The sequence below is a fragment of the Anoplophora glabripennis genome, unplaced genomic scaffold (assembly GCF_000390285.2).
Source record: "Anoplophora glabripennis isolate ALB-LARVAE unplaced genomic scaffold, Agla_2.0 scaffold283, whole genome shotgun sequence".
Taxonomy (NCBI): domain Eukaryota; kingdom Metazoa; phylum Arthropoda; class Insecta; order Coleoptera; family Cerambycidae; genus Anoplophora; species Anoplophora glabripennis.
The window spans coordinates 77,893-101,756 of record NW_019416379.1 but is presented as its reverse complement, the minus strand read 5'-3'; the positions used below and the strand labels follow the sequence as shown (position 1 = coordinate 101,756).

The 23,864-nt window shown below is 32.4% G+C and overlaps 1 protein-coding gene across 1 annotated transcript in view; it reads left to right on the top strand.

Annotated features, from left to right (window-relative positions):
* LOC108909069 (general transcriptional corepressor trfA) overlaps nucleotides 1-22,469 on the top strand; it is an 84,595-nt gene extending 62,126 nt beyond the window's left edge. Inside the window, exons 6-9 of the mRNA XM_018713306.1 lie at nucleotides 17,948-18,059; nucleotides 19,431-19,750; nucleotides 20,126-20,400; nucleotides 21,048-22,469. Coding sequence (XP_018568822.1) covers nucleotides 17,948-18,059; nucleotides 19,431-19,750; nucleotides 20,126-20,400; nucleotides 21,048-21,204 — 864 coding nt within the window. The 3' untranslated portion in view covers nucleotides 21,205-22,469. The remainder of the gene's footprint in view (nucleotides 1-17,947; nucleotides 18,060-19,430; nucleotides 19,751-20,125; nucleotides 20,401-21,047) is intronic.
* The last annotated feature ends 1,395 nt before the right edge of the window (nucleotides 22,470-23,864 follow it).

Below are 23,864 nucleotides of genomic sequence, written 5' to 3'. Positions count from 1 at the left end.
TTTCAATGTTTTCAAAAGTTCGCTCACTTTTTTCATATTTTCCTGGACTATGTACTCTTGTTTTAAATTCATCAGCTCAGCAAATCTCCTTATACTGGAATTATCGTTAACAATATCTAGCCTACTCTTCCACTCGTACATTAACTTCTTATTCTTGACGAGGAATAACACTATCAGTGTCTAAAATACTTTGAGACACCATAATAAATGACCTAGCGTGTGGTAATTGTTTATCTAGTTACCGGTATCCCAATTAATATCGTTCATACTAATACGAACAGATCAAGCATAATTAAAAAATTGGTAATTGATATCTTATTAAATTTTTTAGCAAAATGGGGAGATGGGTTTCGAGGAGTAAGTTTTTACTACGTTTAAAAACAAAAGATCTCAGTTATTAATGCAATCTCTTTTATTTTGTAAGCTCTGATTTCGAACTTCGTACGGCACTTACATTGCGGATAATCCTAATCAAATGGTTCAGTCAATCAAGACACCATCAGGAATAGACACGAAAAATTGCCTTTTGAGAGAATAGTATACTCAAATTACACAAATAAAGAAAACGCCTTATTGAATCTCCTGAAACTGAAAGTAAAATTAAACCAAAAACTTCAATGATTGGAAAGTTAATGAACGGATATTTCTGATTAAACACTTACACATATACATTATTTTACGGAAGGAAATATTCATGCCTTAGTAAACTTAAAAGTTTTTATATAACCCTCCGTACCTCGAGGTGTCTCCCAGGTTCTAAGATAAGAATTTCTCTTGCCCTATACAACAGCCTCAACCTGCGTGACTTTTACTTAATATTTTTCAGATAAAATTGCACAAGTTGTATATAAATTATGTGTGTAGACAAACACACACACCTGTTAGGTGCCACTAAACTCATTACATGTTTATTTTGCCTCTTATCAGCTTGATAAGACAAGAATCGGCAGTGCGGCTCACAAATTACGCCAAATCTACCTTTTCCTTCGACAAGGCGTCCCGGTGTCGCGTTACTCCAACGCCTGAAATGCTAATAAGGACAGATATTACACGAATTTTAAAGTTTCGACGACGTTATTTTCATTTTCGGTAAAGTAATTGCTACGGCCGTTAACACGTCCTTATCTAGTGGGTGTTCCGGGCGACCGTCACAGTTCTGCTGCCGTCGCTATGATGTCCGAATGCTCGTTAGACGTCGACGACGACCCCCTGTCTTCCGTTCTGCTGCAGAGGATTTTGTTTAAGGATGTCTTTACAGAGGTAACATTATCCAATCTAGTCGCATTATGATAAGTTCTCTGTTCCTTCCTTGTGCTTTATTAAGTGTTATACGGGGTGTTCTGATTGCTGCGCCAACACGAAAACTACTACAATTGACCTGGGTGCTTGTTTTTCAAGCCCCACCATTGAGATGTTGGCTATCTTAAAAGATTTACGGAAAAGAAATTTTATATTTTTTCGTTTGAAATTTGTTGACGAAAAACTGAAAATTTAGATTTTCCTTTTTATTTATTTCTTTTTTTTTTGTCGAAACCTGAAAGAGATGGACTTTTAAACTTAGACATTGTTAGGATATTTTTTGAAGGGAATTCAAATATTTATTGTTTCTTATGGAGCATCTAAATAGCCGAATCACATGGAATACTATTTTACACAAAATAAGAAGATTCAGACTAAGCAAGCATAGATACAGTAGAGAAATAAATTATATAAAAAATATAAACATAATTATGTAGAAAAATCTAAGAATCTGGAATCTGGAATCTGGAATCTGAGAATGTGAGAAACCTAAATTAGTAAAGGACCCCGCACTTTTCTTATGGGAAGTGGCTTTCGGCCAATTCTTTTTAATCTTCGCAGATTGATAGTTCTTAACATGTAGATCAAAAGTCTCAATGGGCACAAAGCCCCAAATCCACCCCTTCCCCCCCAAAAACTAACTCCAAGTAGCGGAGAGTTTACTTGTCCTTTTATGAAAAAAAGATTCACATAAAAGTTTTTTATTTCAATGAAATCTAAAAAAAACTATTCTTGTGTTTTTTTCGAAAAATCAATGTTTTAGCTTTACAACGCCACCAAAGTTTAATACAGAGTAGGTATATAGTAGGATCGTATTCGATGCAAAGTAGAGCAAAAAATTGTCGGCCTTTTATCAAATCATCATTTTTAGGAGGAGTAAGATGAACCATTTCAAATTTAAAATGAAATTGAATGTTAAATCTGAAATACCGCTGCATACGCACTGTGTTCTAGTACTAGCTGTAGTCGGCCAGGTGCATCGAGTGTACGAAGTGGTCGGTTATATGTCAAATACTAACCTGGCGAGCTTGATCGTAGAGCAGGGAACAATAAACAGTGGTGCGTACAGAGGTGAAATGTAGTACATTTAAAATAAAATAAATTTAAATAACGAATTGGATTTATAATAAATTACATTTAAAACAAATAGTTTATGAGAATAAAGGGATTTTTGTAGGAACAGGGTTCCAGACAGGAACTGATCCCTTCATCGCACCCCATTACGATTCTTTATTTTATAAGGAGAACGAAGTTTCAAAGCAAAAACCTTGTATAACAGATATACTATAAATATTTACAGAATGAAAACAAAATATAAATCCTATGATATGATTCTATCNTATGGAGCATCTAAATAGCCGAATCACATGGAATACTATTTTACACAAAATAAGAAGATTCAGACTAAGCAAGCATAGATACAGTAGAGAAATAAATTATATAAAAAATATAAACATAATTATGTAGAAAAATCTAAGAATCTGGAATCTGGAATCTGAGAATGTGAAAAACCTAAATTAGTAAAGGGCCCCGCACTTTTCTTATGGGAAGTGGCTTTCGGCCAATTCTTTTTAAACTTCGCAGATTGATAGTTCTTAACATGTAGATCAAAAGTCTCAATAGGCACAAAGCCCCAAAGCCCAAAAACTAACTCCAAGTAGCGGGGAGTTTACTTGTCCTTTTATGGAAAAAAGATTCAAATAAAAGTTTTTTATTTCAATGAAATCTAAAAAAAACTATTCTTGTTTTTTTCGAAAAATCAATGTTTTAGCTTTAAAACGCCACCAAAGTTTAATACAGAGTAGGTATAGGTACGTATGATAGCTATACAGGGTCGGAAAGTCCCCATAGTTCATCGGCCGTTACGTGAGAGCGATAAAGAAAGTCATAGAAATCCGTGCGATAGAGAAATATGGGTATAATGAATGCGTCTAATAGTCATCGCCCATTTCGCCCTTCCACAAATAAGATCCACTTCTTATTTATTGAAGGGCGAAATGGACGGTGACTATTAGACGCCTTCATTATAGCCATCTTTCTCTATCGCACGGATTTCTATGACTTACTTTATCGCTCTCACGTAACGGCCGATGAACCATGGGGATTTTCCGACCCTGTAGATATACACGTGTGTTAAGTTTAACAGCGTTTAACAGCTTGAATATTACTTTTTCGAAAAAAAAACATAAAACCTTTTTTTAGATTTTGTCAAAATAAATAACTTTTACGGGAAATAGTTTTTCATAATATGACAAATAAACTTTCTGCAGCTATATAAACAATTAAATTGTTAATAACAATTTTCCTGACCCGATTTCGTAAAATGGAGTTGCAGATTCGAATTCAGTGTGAAAAAATACTTGCAAAAAATACGTGCAAAAAATACGTACAACTATAAAATACAGTAATCTGGAAAATCCGTAGGCTCATTCGTGGGGGGCGAGGGGGTGCGTAGGGGGCAGGATCAAGTGGGATAGTTTGATAGTCAAAAATGTGGTTGTTTAGGGTCATTGTTGGGTTGATTAAAAAAAATATATTGTTTTACATGTAGAAATCAGTTAAATCCCTCTACTTGAAGGCAGTTTTTTTTTGGGGGGGGGAGGGATGGATTTAGGGCTTTGTGCCCATTGAGACTTTTGATCTACATGTTAAGAACTATCAACCTGCGAAATTTCAAAAAAATTGCCCGAAAGACTTCCCATAAGAAAAGTGCGGGGTCCTTTAATGAGGTCACAGTCGGAGCATAGCAGTGGGAGGGGTTCAGATGGAGCTTCTAAAACTAAAATACAGGCACAGCGTGATTCACAACTTATCCAAAAAAAAGTGGGAATAGATGCATCATGAAAAAGGGAGTCAATATCGTAAAAAAATTTTGTAAAATCCTTATAGTTTCCGAGAAAAAAATTATTGAAGTTGTAGTATTTTCAATCCTTACATCGCTGGGCTACTGTAGTTTCTAGCGTCATTCCCGTTGTGCGCTGTGCGCAATGCGCTCTCTCCACGTGGCTCCAGACGATTCTGAATAGTGAAATCCGATTTTAGTATTAACGTTTTTGCGATAGTGTTTACATTAATTTTTCAAGTGTCAAAAATGGCTTACGTGTATAGCAACTCGGAGTTGACGGATATCGTTTTAATTTATGGTGAAGCAAGACAATATTTGTGTTATGGTGAAGTATTTGTATGTGTTCCGAGAGCAGTTCTTTCAATTTTTTGCCGTTCATTTTTTATTACACTTATTACCTTGCGCAAGGTCAGGTTTTACAGTGGACCAGTTACCAGTGCCATGCAGAAGTGTATTATTTTCGAACTGCCCTTTTTGATTTTTTTTATAAAATTGTATTTATAAGAATCCCTTGTTCAATCAAAGACTGTTTTTTAATAAGTTCTGAATCAGCCTGGACAATCCATATTATCCAATTTTCCAAAGAATGCTTTGAAACAAAACATCCAACTATTACCTGAAACAAAATTTTTACAGTTCATTTAAATTTTCGTTGACATTGTCAAAGTTCACTTTTCATATGAGGAACAGCAAAATATACTTTTAGTCTGAAAAATTAAGCGCTGACATTAAAAATGCAAAAATCCAAAATGGGGCCCACAAGAAAAACAAATGTAGAGTGTGGTTTTTCTACGTATTTGAATTCATCCCAAGAAAGTGCCCTAATAATGTCAGTGTTTAAAAAATCAATTTCTTTACGTTTTCAATTAAAGAAATTGGAACGAAAATCAACATTTTCAATTTCAATTTTTCGTCAGTATCTTCAAAAAAAATATATACCTGTATAGGTAAGTAGTAAGGATAAGTTATTTTTTATCAAAATCCGCAACTTTGTTCTGATTTGACCCGACTGTTACGTCAGCTTGCATTTACATTATTTTTTAGTTCATAATATGATACGAGGGCATATAATACATTTAAAAAAACATATAAGAATGCGTTGTTACATATTCTATTGCATCAAGAGGAAATGACAAAACGGACTTTTTTCTAAGGTGGTAAGTAATGTCGAATGTAATGTGTACAGAAATTTTGAATATAATCCACATTACCGACATTCTAAATATGTAGTTATAAATATTAATATAATAAAATCTATATACAGGGTGCGGCATTAGTGTGTCGAAGTACGATATCTCCTTTATTATAGAAAATATCAAAAAAAGTTATTTACAAATATTGCAGTCAACTGAAAACAGCACATTTTAAAATTATTTTTGTTATTTTCATACAGTGTATTACGTATTACCAGGGTGAATCAAACATACTATTTTTTAAATGGGACACCCTATATATTATTTCAAATTTAGATTAAGCTCATCTCTCCCATGCTTCCAATATAGGGTTTAATTATGTTACAAAGACACTGAATTTGGAATGCTTCTCGTATACAATTGACCATAACTTTTGAAATACCCTGTATAACACAATTAAAGCCGATAATGGAAGCAAGGGAGAGATGAGCTTAATCTAAATTTGAAATAATACCGCACCCTGTAGATTGTTTACAGAAATCTAGAAAAAAAATACAATAAGCATGGAAAAATTCACAGAAAGTCACAAAAATAACTCTGGAATGGCACTAGATATATTTACAGGCTTTCTACTTACCTGTATTTTTTATCTCTATCTTTATACGATACGAATCTTTATATCGTTAAATCGACCTATAAATTAACTACAAAAAAAAAGTTAATAATTCATATTTATTTGTCTGTCTAAGAAATAGCATCATATCGTTTCTCGGTATATTGAAGCTGCGTAAATCGATTAAAAATAAATAAAAATAGTAGGTAGATTCGATATCAGTTAATATTCCGCAATAAAAGTCTTGCAGCAAGTCATTATGATTTAAACATGAACACATGCAATCCTGATGTATTACTAAACTAATTTTTGTGACACAGAAGTTTAAGTCAAGGTTTAATCATAAAAATATTTTTTATGGAAAGCATGAAATTATTACGATTAACCTCGCAATTAACCTACTGCTATGTGATAATATGCGACCTGTAGATAATTGATATCTGAGTAGAAATTTAACTTCTATGAATTTCGTTTTATACTCATTCTCAAGAAATTTTCAATTTTTTGAAAGTTGAAAAATTCACCTCAATTTTGGATTTCGGAAAATAAAAACTTTCCCGGTCCAGACGACTACAATCCAAATACATATGGACAAAATCCAGACAGGCCAATTGTCCAAAGCCAAGGCGGATTTTGCTATTAAAGGTCTGCAGACCTACCAAGGAATGGGATGGAATGTCAACCCTGGTACCTTGCAGTTCAGTAATAAGGATCGAAACCTGGCCACTACATGTGGTACCACTCTAAATTTAAGGCTGCATTATGTAAAGCTCTTTAAGTATCATATACTTTTTTATTGTATATACATATTTTATCAATTAATACATTTTTTAATAATTCCAAACATTGTTAAAAAATTTCACAAAATTTTGCGAACACGTTGCTTCCGGCCTAGAGGGCCCAACCAACCAAGCATTGTTCAGTCTTACGCTGAAGATCCCCGGAACACAGCAAGCTCCTAGAATCTACCCAGCCCATAGGTATTCTCGGGAAGCCTACACAAGATCCCAGAAGCTCGAAACCAAAAGACAAGCAGTGTTATAGACACAAGAGTTACCATAATCGAAGTGCCTACAAAACATAATTAATGCAACTACTCTCAGCTGAAAGCCTCCAAATCCGTGCCATCCCGAGAGTGTACAAGACTGAAAAAATGAAAAATAAATTCGATAGTTCCAAGAAACTACCTTGCCTGCAATGGAAGACAGTCGGCCAATGCGACGACCATAGCGTCAAGCGTCCATTGAGGTTGCCCATTATTCCTATATTAGAGGTAATCCCCGTAATAATAACCCAACGTGGGGCCCGAATATTCAAAACGTCAAGGAAAAATGATGAGACGACAATGTATCTGGGAACTTATTTTCTCACCAAACTATTTAAATATTCATTACTTCTTAACTATATTTTATTCAAAAGAAAACTACAAAATAAATAAGGCAATATATCAAAATAGATAGATTTCTTCAAAATTGATGCATACGTACATGATTTATTATTCTAAACATAACATTTTGTATCTGTTACTGTAAAGGCACATTGCTGGGAATTTTCTTTTAATATCCAAGACATACTTAATTTTTAGAAACTAATGATATAATACCGCAAATTACTGAAAAACTAAACCCCAATAGATAAAATTTAAACTCTACTTTTTTTACTTTTTCACCTATTATTCCAAGGACACACTGTGAAGAAATTTATTTTAGTTCCGGAAACTGGGGTTGTTAGGTCCTTCGAATAGCTTCAAATTGTAGAATTGTTAGTTCATATCTTTCTGTATAGATGGTGTGGCGATACTAAAAAATTTTTTGATCCCTGGAACGTGGAAATGCAGTCCATCTGAAAGATCGTTAAATTTTGAGTAATTTTTGTAATATAAAGATGTTTCCCAATATTTACTTGTTTTCGAGATATGTCGACTTCAATCAAAGTTTTTTGAACACTACAAGACTAAGAAAAGTTTTAGAATTAAATTCCCCATAAAGTAAAGTAATCATTTTTTAAGTCCGCCAACGGGTTAAAATATTCTATCACATTTTAATGGTGCATCATTCCTTATCAACCCTTCAAAATGGTTCAATTGAACTGTCGATTACTGGTCTTGGTACTCATTTTAAAATTTTTAATTTTTTCCTGGCTCTTTCAAACCGTACAGAACTTGTACAAAATATAACATACTACAACCATGTTAAAGATTATATTTACAGGTTTTTCCTTAGACGGTGAAGCTAACGCAATGAAAAGTTTTCACACCAAAAAGCCTTTACCAGGGGGATGTTTAAGGGAGTATACGTACATTCAAATTGTTGGAATCTGCAAGGGAATGGGGCCTTACCGGAGCGTACCCTAATAAATAAAAGATAACGATAAAATATGGCTGAAAGATAGGCTCTTTCTGATTGCCGTAAAGAAGTAATCCTCTGAATTACTCTATTTTTAACTTTGCCGATATATTCTAATATAGGCAGAGTCGATGGAGGCTTTTTCACTTACAGCCGTTAGGTTCGTTAATAACTCAAATCGTATTTGCCAAAAAAATGCAACATAATTTGTAATTAAAGTTACACTTACAAATTTCCAATCTCATGTTTGTCATAAAATAAGTAGAAAGTAATTAGTATAGGAAATAACCCCAATTATTAAAATTATTAGAAGTTGGTGTCAAATAAATATTAATTTTCAAGTTTATTCTTTATGAATTAATTCATTTATTTCTTTGATTGTGTCTAACCACTATTATATGAATATTAAAAAAAAGTCCAGCAAAATTACTTTTTTATTCATCGTGTTTCATTAGAGTTCATTCATTAAATAAAGTGGGAAATCAAAGCTTTTTTATTGGAACCGTTATAATCTATTTTTTATTAAATTTACATTGGCCATTCTGTCATCTCTTATTATGTTGCCAAGTTAGCAGTACCAACAATGGCTAATAGTAGTGACTGTGTAAATCTACATCTCAGTATATATAGATCAGTTGCACTTTCGCGCCATTTTCAAAATTCATTCATACTACATTTACGTTTACCATCCGTAGTATTTAATGTCGTTGTATGTTTTATGGATATTTTCTCATTGTTTTTGGATACCTTAACCTATTAACTAACTATTGCAAATAATGTCCAATAATGTAGGTAGTAAAAATTATAAAGCATAACCGTGAACCGCAATATTTAGTGTTTCAAAAAATTACAACTTATTTTTTTTCTCGTGCAATCAAATTACCAAATTGTATTTACATTTTGATAACGTTTACTATTATTACATTTTGATAATCACTGGCTTATAAAAATGTCGTCTGAAGATCAGTTAAAATAGCAACGTCAAACAATCCGGCTGGCGGCTTTCATTCATAAATTAACCCGCTGTCCCTACTGATCTGTCTGTACTGTAATCTACATTCTACATTACATTGAATTTAATCGCAACGAAACGTCTCATCTCACTGCAATTGACGAATCGTAACCTAAAAACTGTTTGTGTCTGTCAGAATCATAGAATCGATTATCTATTTGTCGTTACAGTTGGTAGTAGAAAAAATAGTTATAATACGCAATATTTCATAGAGCAAAAGTTTGAGAAAAAAATTAGACTTCTTTAGTCACAAAAAACAGCTGAAACGATTTTATTCAAATTCATTGGGCGCGAATACAATATGTAGATATATGTACCTGATTCCATATAACATTTTTCTCTGTGTAACTGTTCTTATAATTATTATACCTACTACCCTTAACTTTATAATCGGTATTCAAATTTTACATCGGTCGTCAATAATAATATGAATGTTTTCTTTTTAATATCGTAGAAATACGTATTTGAGAAGTAACGGTATAAATCACGAAGTCCTTCAATAGTCATTTAGAAATCAGTTTTGTGTTACGGTTCGTGATTCTGCAGTTTTAATATGTTCAGTTACATCAAACAATTAAATCTCCTAAATGGAATGTTAATGAGAGAATTACCAGTTCGCTAAGGCTATAACAGCCTCAGAAGGCGGATTTCTATGTTTACAACATGCTTAAGTGATGACGAGTAAACGTTGGATGGCAATCTTCATTTCTAGAGACGGCTTCTTCAAAAGATAATATGAACACCTCGACAAATACCTAACACGTATTAATAATTTGACTTCATTTTTGATAGGACTGCTTTTAAAACAGAGAATAAAATAAACATTGCATTAAAAAAACATAACATACAAGTGTGGTTTTCTAGAGATTTTATTTCTTCTAAAAATCAAGACAGCAGATTGTGTTACTAATCAGCTTTAAAAAGAGAGCATCCCATATTATAACGGTGGCATTCTTCATTCATTTTATTCTTCTTTAGGTATCGATATATAACACAGAAAAACACTTATATTTTCTCGACGTTTCCTCGTTTTTATTATGACATCCTCAGGCTTTAGATATAAGTCAAAAATAGTGAAAGGATATACGGACATTTTAAATATAAGAATGGGAAAGTTGATCTGTTCTTTTTTAAATATATTTTTAAATGTATTCATGTGTATATTTATTGACTTATGAAACCCAATACACATAATCCCGAGAATATTGTAATAAAAACGACGAAACGTCGACGAAGGGTAAGTGTAACAATAGTTAGATTAGATAAAAATAAAACCGTATTATCAATTCTTCAAGACGTCAAAATGACATAAAACTGTTGTGATAAATATTCATAAATTTAACGCGGGCTTAAATTACTTCAATCTTCCATAAAAGACATCTCATAGAATGAAATAAATTAGTATTGCTTTGTCAATAACATATGTAGTGTAAGCTGAAATAAACATTTTTTTTCTGTAACTATCGTTAGTACATATTTACGACTACGTTAGAATACGTGTCAATTAAAATAGTTTATGGCTCCATCAACCAGATGACTGACCTATATTGTCGAGTAAATTGTAAAAAGTAGCACGCACTGTTTAATTAAATACACAGTAGCATTCAAAAATTAATAGGAAAAGTTCGCTTGTAGCCCCTCAAATTTTCGTGCCGTGAATAGGGCTGTCAGAACTGAGTCGCGGGACACAGGTGTACGCATTGTTTATTAAAAAGCAACACATTAATTTGTCTACAGTACACCACCATAAACACCAACGGATAGGAATTAATTACGCAACATCCATACGACAAATTAACGGTATACTAACGTGACGTGAACGTAAAAAGCATTCTGAGGCAGCAGCTCACGTTTGTCTCGGTTGACCCGCTTAGTACGCCATTGAGTTGCGGCTCTCTCTGACAGCCTTAGTGATGAATTATTTTTACTTGAGAAACCTGAATAAAATATTAAGAGCAATTGACCCTTTCTTATTGATGAAACTATCGTTTTTACAGATAAAAATAATTAACACTATTATAAAAGGTTTTAATAAATGCAATAATTTGCAAGCTAGATGCACTTGACAAATTGGTGTTTTTTAATCCGTTTCATAACGGCAGGGCATGATCATTTTAGGTCAAAAAGTCTCATTAAACTAGAAGTTTAAAGCCCAAAAAAGCGTTGAAATAAAAAAATATACTCAATTTTTTCAACATGTCTGAAGATTTATGTAGATTGTGAAACTTGAGCCAATGGTTTAATTAATTACAGAAAAACATTCTTACTTATATTTCAAAGAAAAATATATATTTTCCATTTTATTCCAAAAATGAGTTCCAATTATTTTTGTTTAATTCAAAATAAGTTTATTACACAATTGAATAATTTAAAATGTCTGAAACCATTCCATTTAAGTTTAGGATGTTCTGTTCAACATCCTATTATTGAAATGTCCAAAAAAACTGTTGGAGTAACATTAATTTTTCGGAAGTTGTGTCCCTTCCACTGTTCCTAAAATAATTTAACATTTTTAATGGGACAAAAAATTCCTGTAAATCCTTTTTGTGAAACGAATAGTTTTTATTTAACATTGGGGGTCCTAATTTTAACACGTTCTTCGACCAAAATAAAAGATTGTATTTTTCTACCAAAATTGCGAATCAAATCGAACTAATGAAATTTTTAAAAATTCAATGGCGTATAAATCTTGAATTTTCAATGACAATGCTCGACATGTTTCTATACCAATTCTGCGAATTTTTGCCTTTAATTCATTGAGTCATTAGCCCAAGTTTCACAAGTCTTACGTTACGAGATAATTGAAAAATTGTGATTTTTTTTAAATTTCAACACCCTGTATCTCAGAATCTTAAAAAACACTATGTATATACTATTTAGGCACAGGCTGGATTACACAGCCCATTACAATGAGAAAAAAGTTCATAAAGAGCAAAATATTTTACAAAGAAATACTCTTATATGGACTGCAATTGTCATTAAACTAATCAATAAATCATAAGTTGCATTCGCCTTACGAAATCATTGACCAAATTAAAGAACAATACTTAGGCAAAGAATATTGCCTATTTGTATTTGTGTTTACGGCACGTAACACCTCAGCAAGCAATAAACGGAGAAGTAGACTACATAGTAATAAAATATAAATTTGAAAGCGTATATTTCCGCACCATAACTCCCATCGTGCTATCCATACAATAGAAACCGCGTTTCCTAACAATATAATAGCGAATTTAGACTAGTGCTTGCTTTTGCGACGTGCAGCGAGGGTTCAAAATCAGTTGCAGGAAAAAAACGAGCAAATCTTAAGCCGTTAACTAAAGTATTTATAATATTTGCAGTGTAGTTTGTTAACGAAAAACCCAACCGGATACAGTGTGCGAGCGCTGATAACTGATAGTTTGTTATGCACCAGTTCTCCATATACATCGGTTATTTGTTTGTTTTACCAAATTGCGTTGCGGGTTTTCAGATAATTATAAATTGTTATCAGTGGGTTAAACGCAATGACCTCATCATTAAAGAGAAAGAGGCACTACAAGAAAGACACTTCTTACTTGTACGATCTTTACACCCTGACTTTTGACGAAAATGAGACACTAGAAAGTTTGGATGAAACTGTGAGTATCTGTTAATGCCCTTAATATTTTTCTGAATGTGTTTGTTATTTCTAAACTGATAGCTTATTCTACATGTTCACAAAACTTGGATTATATTATAATTCTTACATATACAAGGTGTTTGTAAATAAGTGCGAAATATTTCAAGAAGTGGCTGCCCAAGTTATTTTGTGAAAAAAGTTTATATAAACGTAGGTCGATATATACTTCGTTTCCGAGATACAGTGTTACAATTTTTATTTTTTATTTATTTTTATTAACTACTTCAGTGTTTTAAAGATATTGACTCGAAATTTGAAAAACGCTTTGGAGGAATAAATGTGCATTTTTGGGGGTGATCCGAATATTTCTACTTGCATCAGTGACGTTCGTGCGAGAATGTCACAACCTTTCTTTAAATAAAAAAATGGTACGTCAGTGACTTCTCTTCTTGTTTTGATATTTTTTTAGAAATCAGTCATCAATTCTGAATGAAATTGGTCTCCTCAATTTTTTTCGTAGGATGCACCGTTTTTGAGAAAAAAATATATATTTTACTGCATTGTGTATTTTTAACTTCTATTGATACATTATTAGGTTGCTATCAATATTTCTAAATAAAATACAACTATCAAATATCGAGTCAATATCATTAAAACTTTTTGAAATAATTAATAAAAACAAATAAAAAATTAAAATTTAAACATTCTGTATCTCGGAAACGAAGTATATTTCGACCTACGTTTATATAAACGTTTTTTCACAAAATAACTTGGGCAACCACCCCTTAAAATATTTCGCACTTATTTACAAACACTCTGTATATAAATACATGAGATGTCGTCTTCTTTTTTAAAAATATCGACAAACGAAATACATATACATTTGCAACTTATGATTGCTCCAACAAATATCTTCTTCAAAAAACAATGTACTGCATTGTTTATTTCACCTAAGATTTTCCGCTTATTTTATGTGTGTTTTGTCAGTTCTTGACTATCTCTTAGAGTTTATGTCTTTCAGTGATATTCTGTGACAATATTTTTCAGGTTAAGTTTTTTTGCAATTACTATCAATTAATAGCACAATGTTAAACTTAATCTTGCATAAAAATGACACACTTGTTAAAATCGCTTAAATCCACCATTTTTTGAGGATGACGATTGACTGTCCTAAAGTCAATTTAGATGAAATTTACATCAATCTACCTTGGTACTATTCTGCTTCCTTAAAAAATTACGTATCTTTAAATTTATTTGGTTTTGAAGACCTGTAACCTTTTAAGTAAGCAAGATTGTGTCAAAGTAACTTGATCTAAATCAGTTTGTTTTCATCCAAGAAAGCTATCCTTGAAGTATCGTCCATACGTTTGCGGGCACCCTGTACATTAAGGAATAGAATCTAGTTGACTTTGGTACACTCAACTTCGCTTTTCTCAAAAACGGGGCGTTTTCGATCATTCTAACAAGAGTATCTTTTTTATATACCTACAAAAAAATTACATGCTGATTCAAGATCTCCGCAACATCCCGTATATAGATATAGCATTCTAAAAAATTGCTTTCGGTGATTGAATGAATGAGTTGATTTCAATATTCTCCATCTTCGTGGATGAATTTTCAAAAACGATATTTTTTTTTAATTATTTTTATATCTTCTGTCCGCTATTATTCATATTTATCTCCGCAGTTAGGCAACTGAGTAGACCTGAGGAGCTACTACAGAGCCTTCATAAATGTGTATAAGGCAGGTGACCGCCGAGCTTACGCAATCCAACAATGCACGATTGGTACTGGTAACGAAAATTCCATAAATCTTGACGTCATTAATATCAATGATTCGTTTCCAATGGACAATGACTAACTGTTCGAAATAATGCGATCGGTGATTGGTTGAATAGAATCTCATGAAAATTTGCACCTATCACAGCCTGTGAAACAGAATATATTGTGTTTCAACGTAATCTTGGCCCTATTGTTTTAATTTTACCGAAATTTATTTATCAACAAAATTACTGTTCAAAAATCACTGGTCACGTGATTGTAATCATTTATAAAGGCTCTCAAAATTATTTCGATGAATCTAGTTCGTAGTTAAAAGATCTTATTCTACCCGTGGTTAATTTAATTTCAAAAAGACGATAAATAAACGGTTGTACGGTCTGGTTCAGTAATTAGTATTGTAATAATAACAATGAAGAAACGACTGCAGTTTTTTCACCTTGCAAATGTAGGTTAATAGGTACTTAATTCTATTAGATACCACTTTTACATACGCCTAATAATTCGAGTAGTGTTGTAATTTTTATAAAACAATTATGCAAGGGCTTAATTAATATTCAACGTCATTCCTCATAAAAAAACTAGTAAGAGAATAGCCACTTACCAAAATTTTTCGCGTAGTAAATCACTTCTGTTTCTGATGTACAGGGTCGGACAAATTCGACACTTCAGGGATTTCTCCTATTTCCTGAAAAGAAAGAAGAATTCGAGAAAAATCGAATGACGAAAACAGCGTCTCATTATTTTGATTCGTTTAAGAAACACAGGGCGTTTACCAATTTTGGCCATTTTTCTATTATGTCCTATAACTGTCTTGTTTGTGAAAATAGTTCATTTTTGTAAATATGATTTTTACACGTTTTTTACGTTGAATCCAATGGCGTACATAATACTTTTTGTTTCGGTTTTGCAGTGATAACGCAGACTTATATTTTTTTAATGGAACACCTTGCATATTTTTCTCTTTTTAAAACATACATAATGTTTACACAAAAAATGTCTTTTAAGAAATAAACGCCAAACATTATTATTTTTATTTCATTATTCAACCGTTCCTTGAGACAGTTAAAAAAAATAACTGTTGGTGTTTATAGCATGAATAAAAATGTATGTAAATATGTATGATACACCTTTTATTATTATAAAATATATAGGGTTTACCTATTTCATTAAAATACAAGTTTGTTATAAAAGAAAAACTAAAACAAAAACTGAAGAAATCGCGTGTGCCGCTGGATTATACATAAAAATTGCATAAAAAAACACAAATAGCAAATATTTTCACAAACCAAAAAGTGATAGACCACCACAGCAAACGACGAAAATTGGAAAACGTCCTGTATATCTTAAACGAATCGAGATATCGGGACGGGGTATTCGCTATTCTTCTCTCGGAAAACGATCATGTGACGTCCAAACTACATTTTTTCTATTTTTTCGGAAAATAGATCAAACCCCCCAAAAGTGTCGAGTTTGACACTCCTGAGTCCTGTATACTACCATTGAAAACTTAAAAATAAAAAAACATATTTTTTTAAATACCTACTTACCACATTCATTATTTTTACATGTACTTGTATTTCGACTAAAGACTAACTGAAATTAGCAAAACAATCCGCTTGTGAACAACAGTAGAATATTTTTATACCCATGTAAGTTTGTCTACTATTTTTGTTGTGGATAAAAAGCGCGTATAATAAAAAAAAAACAACTACTATGTTTTACGTACTATTCTTATACTATGATGAAAATAATCGATATCAACAGAAATCAATTTCGTCTATAGTTTACGTTGTTTACGATATTTTCTTAAGTGACGCCGTAGTTATTTCACGGTGTAGTTATTTTACGTACATATCAAAAAACATTTTAATTTGACCAATATTTTTAGTTTACTTACCTAAATTTCCAATATTCAGCATTCATATTCACTCACTACTCACTACACTTACACTATAGAAAAACAAAAATTGTAACATTGAGCAAGGAGCCATCGCCATCTCCTAAGCCCCGGAAACAAATGCGAAAAAAGAGAACATTTCTTTCTGTTAATTAGGAATCACGGAAAATGATAAGTGATTTCTTTTGATATGAAAGTGACTGATTTCTAACTAGCTACATAACATGACGGTTATATTTTCATTTGTTTATATAGCTTCATATATTGACAATGACTACTCACAGTTTAATTAAATTATAAACCTGTAGCTATACTTACGATATACATGAAATTTAAAGATGTGCCTACACTGTTGATGTTGAGATGTAAAAAATTACTTTCAGTTTGTTAAACACCTATTTTGTATTCAGTGCCCATGTCCATAGTATGTACGTACAGTATGAAATCTCATGGAATAGAAATCTGAAGGTTTTACTAATACTGATTGAACTATATTAACTATGGAAAAAACTCCACACATAAATATGTTTCAAATACTATATAACTATAATGATATTTTGTCTTTCAATATTTTTTAAGGATCAAGAAATATTGGACTTCTTTTAGATAATATCTATAACTCATTACTTGATTGCTAATAAATATTATCCAAACCTTACATTTTGACTAACCCTCGTAAGCTTGTCTTTTAATTTTCCCGCGAAGAAACGTTACACACTTTCGTAGCCTTGGGAACTGACAGGTGCAGTCGTGATCGTTCGTCTTCGTCCTACTTATTGCATCACAACATTTTCTCTTTCGTGAGACGCCATAATAAACAAAAAGAAAACAATGAGTAGACCATGTGCCAAAACAAAGAGTGTTAACGTTCATTTTTTCAAAAACTTTTAGTTTTTTTTTGGTTTTCCTTGGTTGTATTTTAGTAAAATTAAATTTTTAAACTTTTATAAGTTTATTTGTGCAGTGCTTCCTACTTTTAAAGAGTTACTTAACAGTTCTTATAATGTTTGATAATTGGTTGGCTGCCATAAAAAATCATACGAATAATTTAAGTGATGCCATTAAAGCCAAGTCACGCCGTATTTCGAGTAATATAACTTCGTTTAAGAACCAGTTTTCACACAAAAGCAAAACTACTTATTATACCGTCGCACAGAAGGAAGATAGTGATTATTACGACAACGATTTTTTGTCACCAAGAGCGTACTCTATGACTACTTTTAGCATGGATTACAATGCCGTTAACGAAAATATGAATTGGTTTCCTTATGTGCCACCGTCTTACGATGAACAAAATATTGTCGACCGATTTATTCGTGTTATTACCATCGATGATGAAAATAGCATGGATGTGAGTCCATACATTAGGAACGTCTATTGCAGTATATGCTTTTTATAACTATCATTAATTTTTTTACAGAGAAGAACAGACCGAGAAGAAATTCGACGAAGGTTAGCAATGGGCTCCGAAGACGATTACTATACCGACAGGCCTGGTCGCAAACCTAGTTTACAAGCTCGACTGCAGAGTGGTAAGTTATTAGTACCTATTGATAATTAGTATTCCCCCTCTCCTTTTTTTTTAAATTATTAATTTTAAAAAATGTTTACACATGATTTGTAATATTTTTTAACTCTAAGAACGTAGTGCCACTGTTTTTTTTTGTATTCTTATGTGCTCTCTTAAGTTTTTTGTATTTTTTATACACTTTTGTAAGTTTTTAAGGAATGTCTGTTTTTGGTGATTGACATTTCGAGATATTTGCATAAGAGATACAATTTTAATTCAATATATTAATCACTTTTACTTTTAACAAACTTCATTATTTTTTGGAATTTTAATATTTTAATAACAATAATTAATAAAAAGAAAAGATTCACTTTTGGAATGAAAAAAAATAGTCATATAAAATCCACTTGAACTTATCATTGAGCTGATTTAAAATAATTGCTTTCCAAGAAATTTATGACACATACCTATGTATCTTTTTGATAACAATGTTTGTTTAATAAATTCATGGAATTCATTGAATAGTAATGTGAATTATTTATCTTTTAAATATTTTATAAAGTCTTAACAGAAGAAAGTGAAAATAATTTGAATTTATGCTGTAATCTAAATTTTTTATAAATAATCTGTTTATTTATTACATTATGTGTTGCCATTTTTTAATCGTAAGGTTTGAAAACATGACGGGCATTTTAGTTATAACTATATTTTTAGTACGTAATTCTGTACAAAATAGTATTAAATATAAATGATATAAACTAATAAGGGCCAATGACACTAAAATTTAAAGAATATTTTCATTTATTATGTCAACAAAATAATATTTTTTGAAATTAGGTATATTATTTTAACTGTAGTTTCTCAGAAAAATAATATGAAATAAAAAAGAATAATAAAGTGATCAATTTCAATGGATAAACAGTCAAATAGTCAATGGATGGATATCCTATATTATAGTCCCCATGTTGTCCAGATTTGAACCTATCTATCTTTTTGTAACAATCTATTCTATTGGCATTTACCATTTACAATTTTTTTTTTAATTTGTTGCATAAAAATATTCTTGGGCTGATTGTTGTGTTATTATTACCTTTAAAGTTCTATAACAAAAAAAGCAGCATTTAATGTAATAAATAAAGGATCGTCTTTTTCTTAAAAATGCCAAAGAATTCGGTATCTGCCAATATGTACACCGGTGATAAATATACATATTCATCGGAGTGTAATTTAATGGACTATTACATGATCAAGAAAAATATTTATTTTTAAACTATTACCAAAAATAGTTTTATTACTATTTTCTTAACTTGAACATCTAATAACTTCAAAACTATTAACTTTTTGACAAATTTTGAATTAAAATGAAAAATGAATCGCACCTTCATTTTTCTAGGAATGAATCTCCAAATTTGTTTTATGAATGAGACTGTCTCAGACAATGAGAGCCCCAACTCAGACTCGGAATGTCCAATGACGAACCCGAAACAACCAAAGACTGCTATGCCAAAGACCTCGGGTTTCTACCCATCATATCAAGAAAAGGTAGTCCCTCCCCCAGCTAGACCTGCCACACTCTCAATCGGTCAACCCCTGTTGCAGCCCGTTAAAGAACCGATGACCGAGACTGACTTCTTCACCAGACAGGCAAGACTGCAAACCGAGGCCCGAATGGCGCTTGCTCAAGCCAAGGAGATGGCCAGGATGCAGATGGAGGTATGTTAGAAATTACCTGTCATTCATGTCCAAAAAAATTACAGTGGTGTTGATCAGGTGTACCTCAAGGCATTCACTTGGGACCTCTGTTTTTTTTTTAAACTTATTTTTGAATATTAACGAGTCTTTCTTCCAGTGCAAGTTTTTACTATTTGTGTAATCCGGATAGGTTGCCACATCATCTGTTTAGACTTCAGTTTCGAGGGACATATCGCTCTTTTCACTGGTCAAAGATTAATGGAATGGAAAAAATACTTTATTGTATCTGTTTGAGGCCAATTTTAATTTTTTGTTTTGCATATTTGTTTGAAATTTTTTTCTTCATGGGTGGTAAAAGTTAAGGTATCAAATATTTACAATTGTCTTTTTTTTTAGATTGAAAGGCAGAGGCAAAAGAAAAGCCCAATAACCGAAATGGTCCGTCACAGCCTAGAAAAAGTCGGCATACCCTTCCCCGAAGAGAAAAGACGATTATCTCGACAAATCCTCACCGAAATGAACGTAGCTCAACTGCAGGTTATAGTGAATGATCTTCATACTCAAATCGAGACTCTGAACGAGAGTTTAGTTAAATTTTTAATGGACAGGGATGATCTTCATATGGAGCAGGATTCGATGCTTGTGGATATCGAAGACCTTACCAGATATTTGTAAGTGTATTTTTTTTATTAATGTGGATTGTTCCCATAGTTATAAAATATTATGAAACCCCAGAATTTTATCATATTTGGGAGGGAGGGTCGCTAATATTTTTAATTATATTTTTTTTATATTTGACTTTTTTGTATTTTCAATATCAAAATCGAAAACTTCAAATAGTGTGTGCCATACACGAGAAAAATCTATTTGAAATGTTTGTTTTTTTGCATGATATTTTCAAAATTACAATTTGCTAATAATTAGTGGTTGGCTCCCTTTGCTGAAGTTCATCCTCAGTTTCCACAGGAGTATCGTAAATCCATTGTTTCAATTCACTCCAGCAGAAATCCAATGGATTTAATTCTGGTGATCTCGGCGACCAGGACTCGTGGTCCTGATCTATATATTCACTGGTCTGAACAATCTCTAAGCGCTTATGCATACAATTTACTTTTCATCACTTTCATCTGTCTCCGAGTGTAGTGGATTTGATAAGCAATTGATTGGAAATGTGCATTTTGTAAAAATGGTTTTATGAATTTCACCGAATGATACATAATTAATTTAAAAACATTTTCTTGAAATTTTGATAGAAGTGCATGTTTCCATCAAAGAATCTAAAAGCATGGTCTCCTCTCAAATATTTATTTTATTTCAGAGGAGCCAAGGAACAAGTCCTGAAGGAACAAACTCTTGCCCCGACTAGAAACAACAACACGACCCCACCGTCACCAGCGCCCTCTTCGCCACTGTCCGCTCTGAACAGTACCGTCAAGCCACACCTCCACAGGATAGCCAGCCTGGTGAAGAAATAACTACTACCGGACTAAGGCCTTTCGTTTGTACATACTACTTCACGATTGCTTATACTGATTATTTGTATTTTGTGGACGGGAGGTCGAGATCCGCAGCGTTGTTGAAGTGAAAGCACAGGGTGGTCGACTTAGACAAAAGTTTCAACGGGAAGGAATCTAGTGGGATAGTGTCGTTGATGGACTTTGCGCAGAGAAAAATGATGATGTGGTCTTGTACGCTACTTATTTTTGTATGCTGCTTTCTGTTTTAGTTTTTTAGGTAAGTGAATTTTTTTGACGGCCCATTTTTATTTTTTTGACATTTTTTTTAAATAGGTGGAAACGTTAATATACTAAGAATTCTTTGATTTTCAATGTAGATATATAAAAAAAAATATTAAAGAAAACAATAAACTGTATAAGGAGCAATCGACTGTCAAATGAAGAGAGTATATTGTAAAACAAATTATTTTACTAAATAATTTCCTAAAAATTTGTAGGATTTTAATCCCTGAAAGTGAACATTTCATTTAATCACCCAATACATAAATTTTAATATTAAAGAAAAACTAGAAAGTGACCTCTCGCTCGTGCCTGCGCTGCGCAGTGTAGTCCCTGCTATAAATTTTTTTTTAAACACCATGTATGATAATCCTACTTAAAAAAAAAGTAGGATTTTCTCGCGGTCTTTCGGCTTAGCAGACGGAAGCTTACAAATGAGCTGTGGAGGCATATCGGTGGGTGGAACTTATACGACCTCTTTCAAAGTTTGGGTCTCTGTAAGTGTAAAATTTAGAAGTTCAAATTTTTATCGCTATAATATCGTCTCTGAAAAACTATTATATTAGCAAAATAACTACTAATCGCGATCCGACTGTCCCGGAAAAGTGCCGAAGGACCAAATTCGTTTTGACATCTTCACTGACGTTTGTCCCCATCTTTGTCTAATCATCGGATGTAGTACGGGTCTCTCTCACACCGAAAAAAGTATTTGAAATATAGGCTCGCTGCTTTGCGGCTCATGAGAATAGTCGTAGGTAATGCGAAACACCCCTTCTTGAGGGTGAGTATAGGTGCGAGAGTAACGTACAGCATTTGATACACTGGGTGTTTCAGAGTTGAAGGGGCGAAAGCCTAGGGGAGATTCCGCTCAGAAAAATATGTAAAAAAGTTCATATGAACATGGGTCTCTCAAGTGCTTTGTTTCCGAAATACAGGGCGTTAATTTTTTTTTGATTTAGTTTTAAAAAAACGCTTTAGCCGATTTGAATGAAATTTTTATGGTTTATGTAAATATTACATAAAAATCGCAAAAAAACTACAGGGTGATATTCTTTTCTACAAAAAAAAAAAATTGCTCGCTGGATACGCCCCTGAAAATTCTGGATCAAATCTAATTGGTCCAGTTGAAGTATGGTAATTGTTTTAATAAACCGTAAACATTTCATTCAAATCGGCTACAGCGTTTTTTTTAAATATAATCGGCTCGCCAGGTGACGCAAATGACGCACCGCTTCACCTAAAATTTCCGTTTGGTTGTAATTATTTTTAATTTTATATAAATTTTATAATTTAGATATAATTCTATATTAAAAATGTATTGTGTTGTTTTATACGCAGAAATAAAAAGAATAGCGCGAAAATCAACCTCGTACCATACAACGTATAACATAAGCAAGTGACGTGGATCGAAATCAGTTTGTATTTCGCTTCACTTTATAGTGTTGTTTGCGGTGGTTGTCATGGCAATGAGGCGTCCAACACATGAGTAAACCACGGCGTAGGGGAACGAGTGATGCAGAAATTGAAGCAGCATCGCCTGCCTTTAAACAGATACGTCGCGTAATGCACGATTATAACGGTTCTTTGTTAATATGTATTTGTTTTGTATCAATAATTGTAGAAATGTTTCCTATGTATGATTTTATTGGAAACGCCATTTTCCATATGGAAAATTGAGGACAAAAAGGATTTTTTAAATTTCTCTCAATGTGGAAAAAAGGGGGAGTCAAAAGACAAAGTGTACGTTTGGAAGTTTCGGAATGAATGGTATTCGGAGTATAAATGGTTGTGTGGGAATGTTTATTTAAAAAAACTTTTTTGTATGCCGTGTTTAATTGTGTTTTTATTTTTTATAAATCTAAATGAAAATCCTTCTCGTGAACGTCAGTTTTTTGGAAATATTGCAAATGCAACTAGAAATTTCCAGATCGTTTAAAGCCATTTGACCTTGAAAATTTGAAAATTTATGTCTGCAGCGCTTATTTTTTCTTTTTAATCAATCAATGAATATGTTTCACTTATTCTCAATGTCACGAGCCGCCACTGGTTCCATATTCATATGAACATTTTTTATATCTTGTTGAGCGTAATCTCCCCTAGGCTTTTGTCACTTCAACTCTGAAACACCCAGTATAATGATAATATTATTTTCAAGCAGTTAGCCATATTTTCCTCAACTGACAGTCAATTGTTCTTTTCCAAGGCCTACCACAGTTTTTTATAATACATTGTACTATCGATTCTTCTTTTGAACCACCGCAAAATAAATACCATTTCATATTTTTGGATTAACCTCTCAGTGCTCAAAGTGCTTTCATAAAAACCCTCGCAACGTTCGCAGTAAATTGGCCAATTGCGAATGTACATGCTTGGAACAAGCCAGTATTTTATTACCTAGA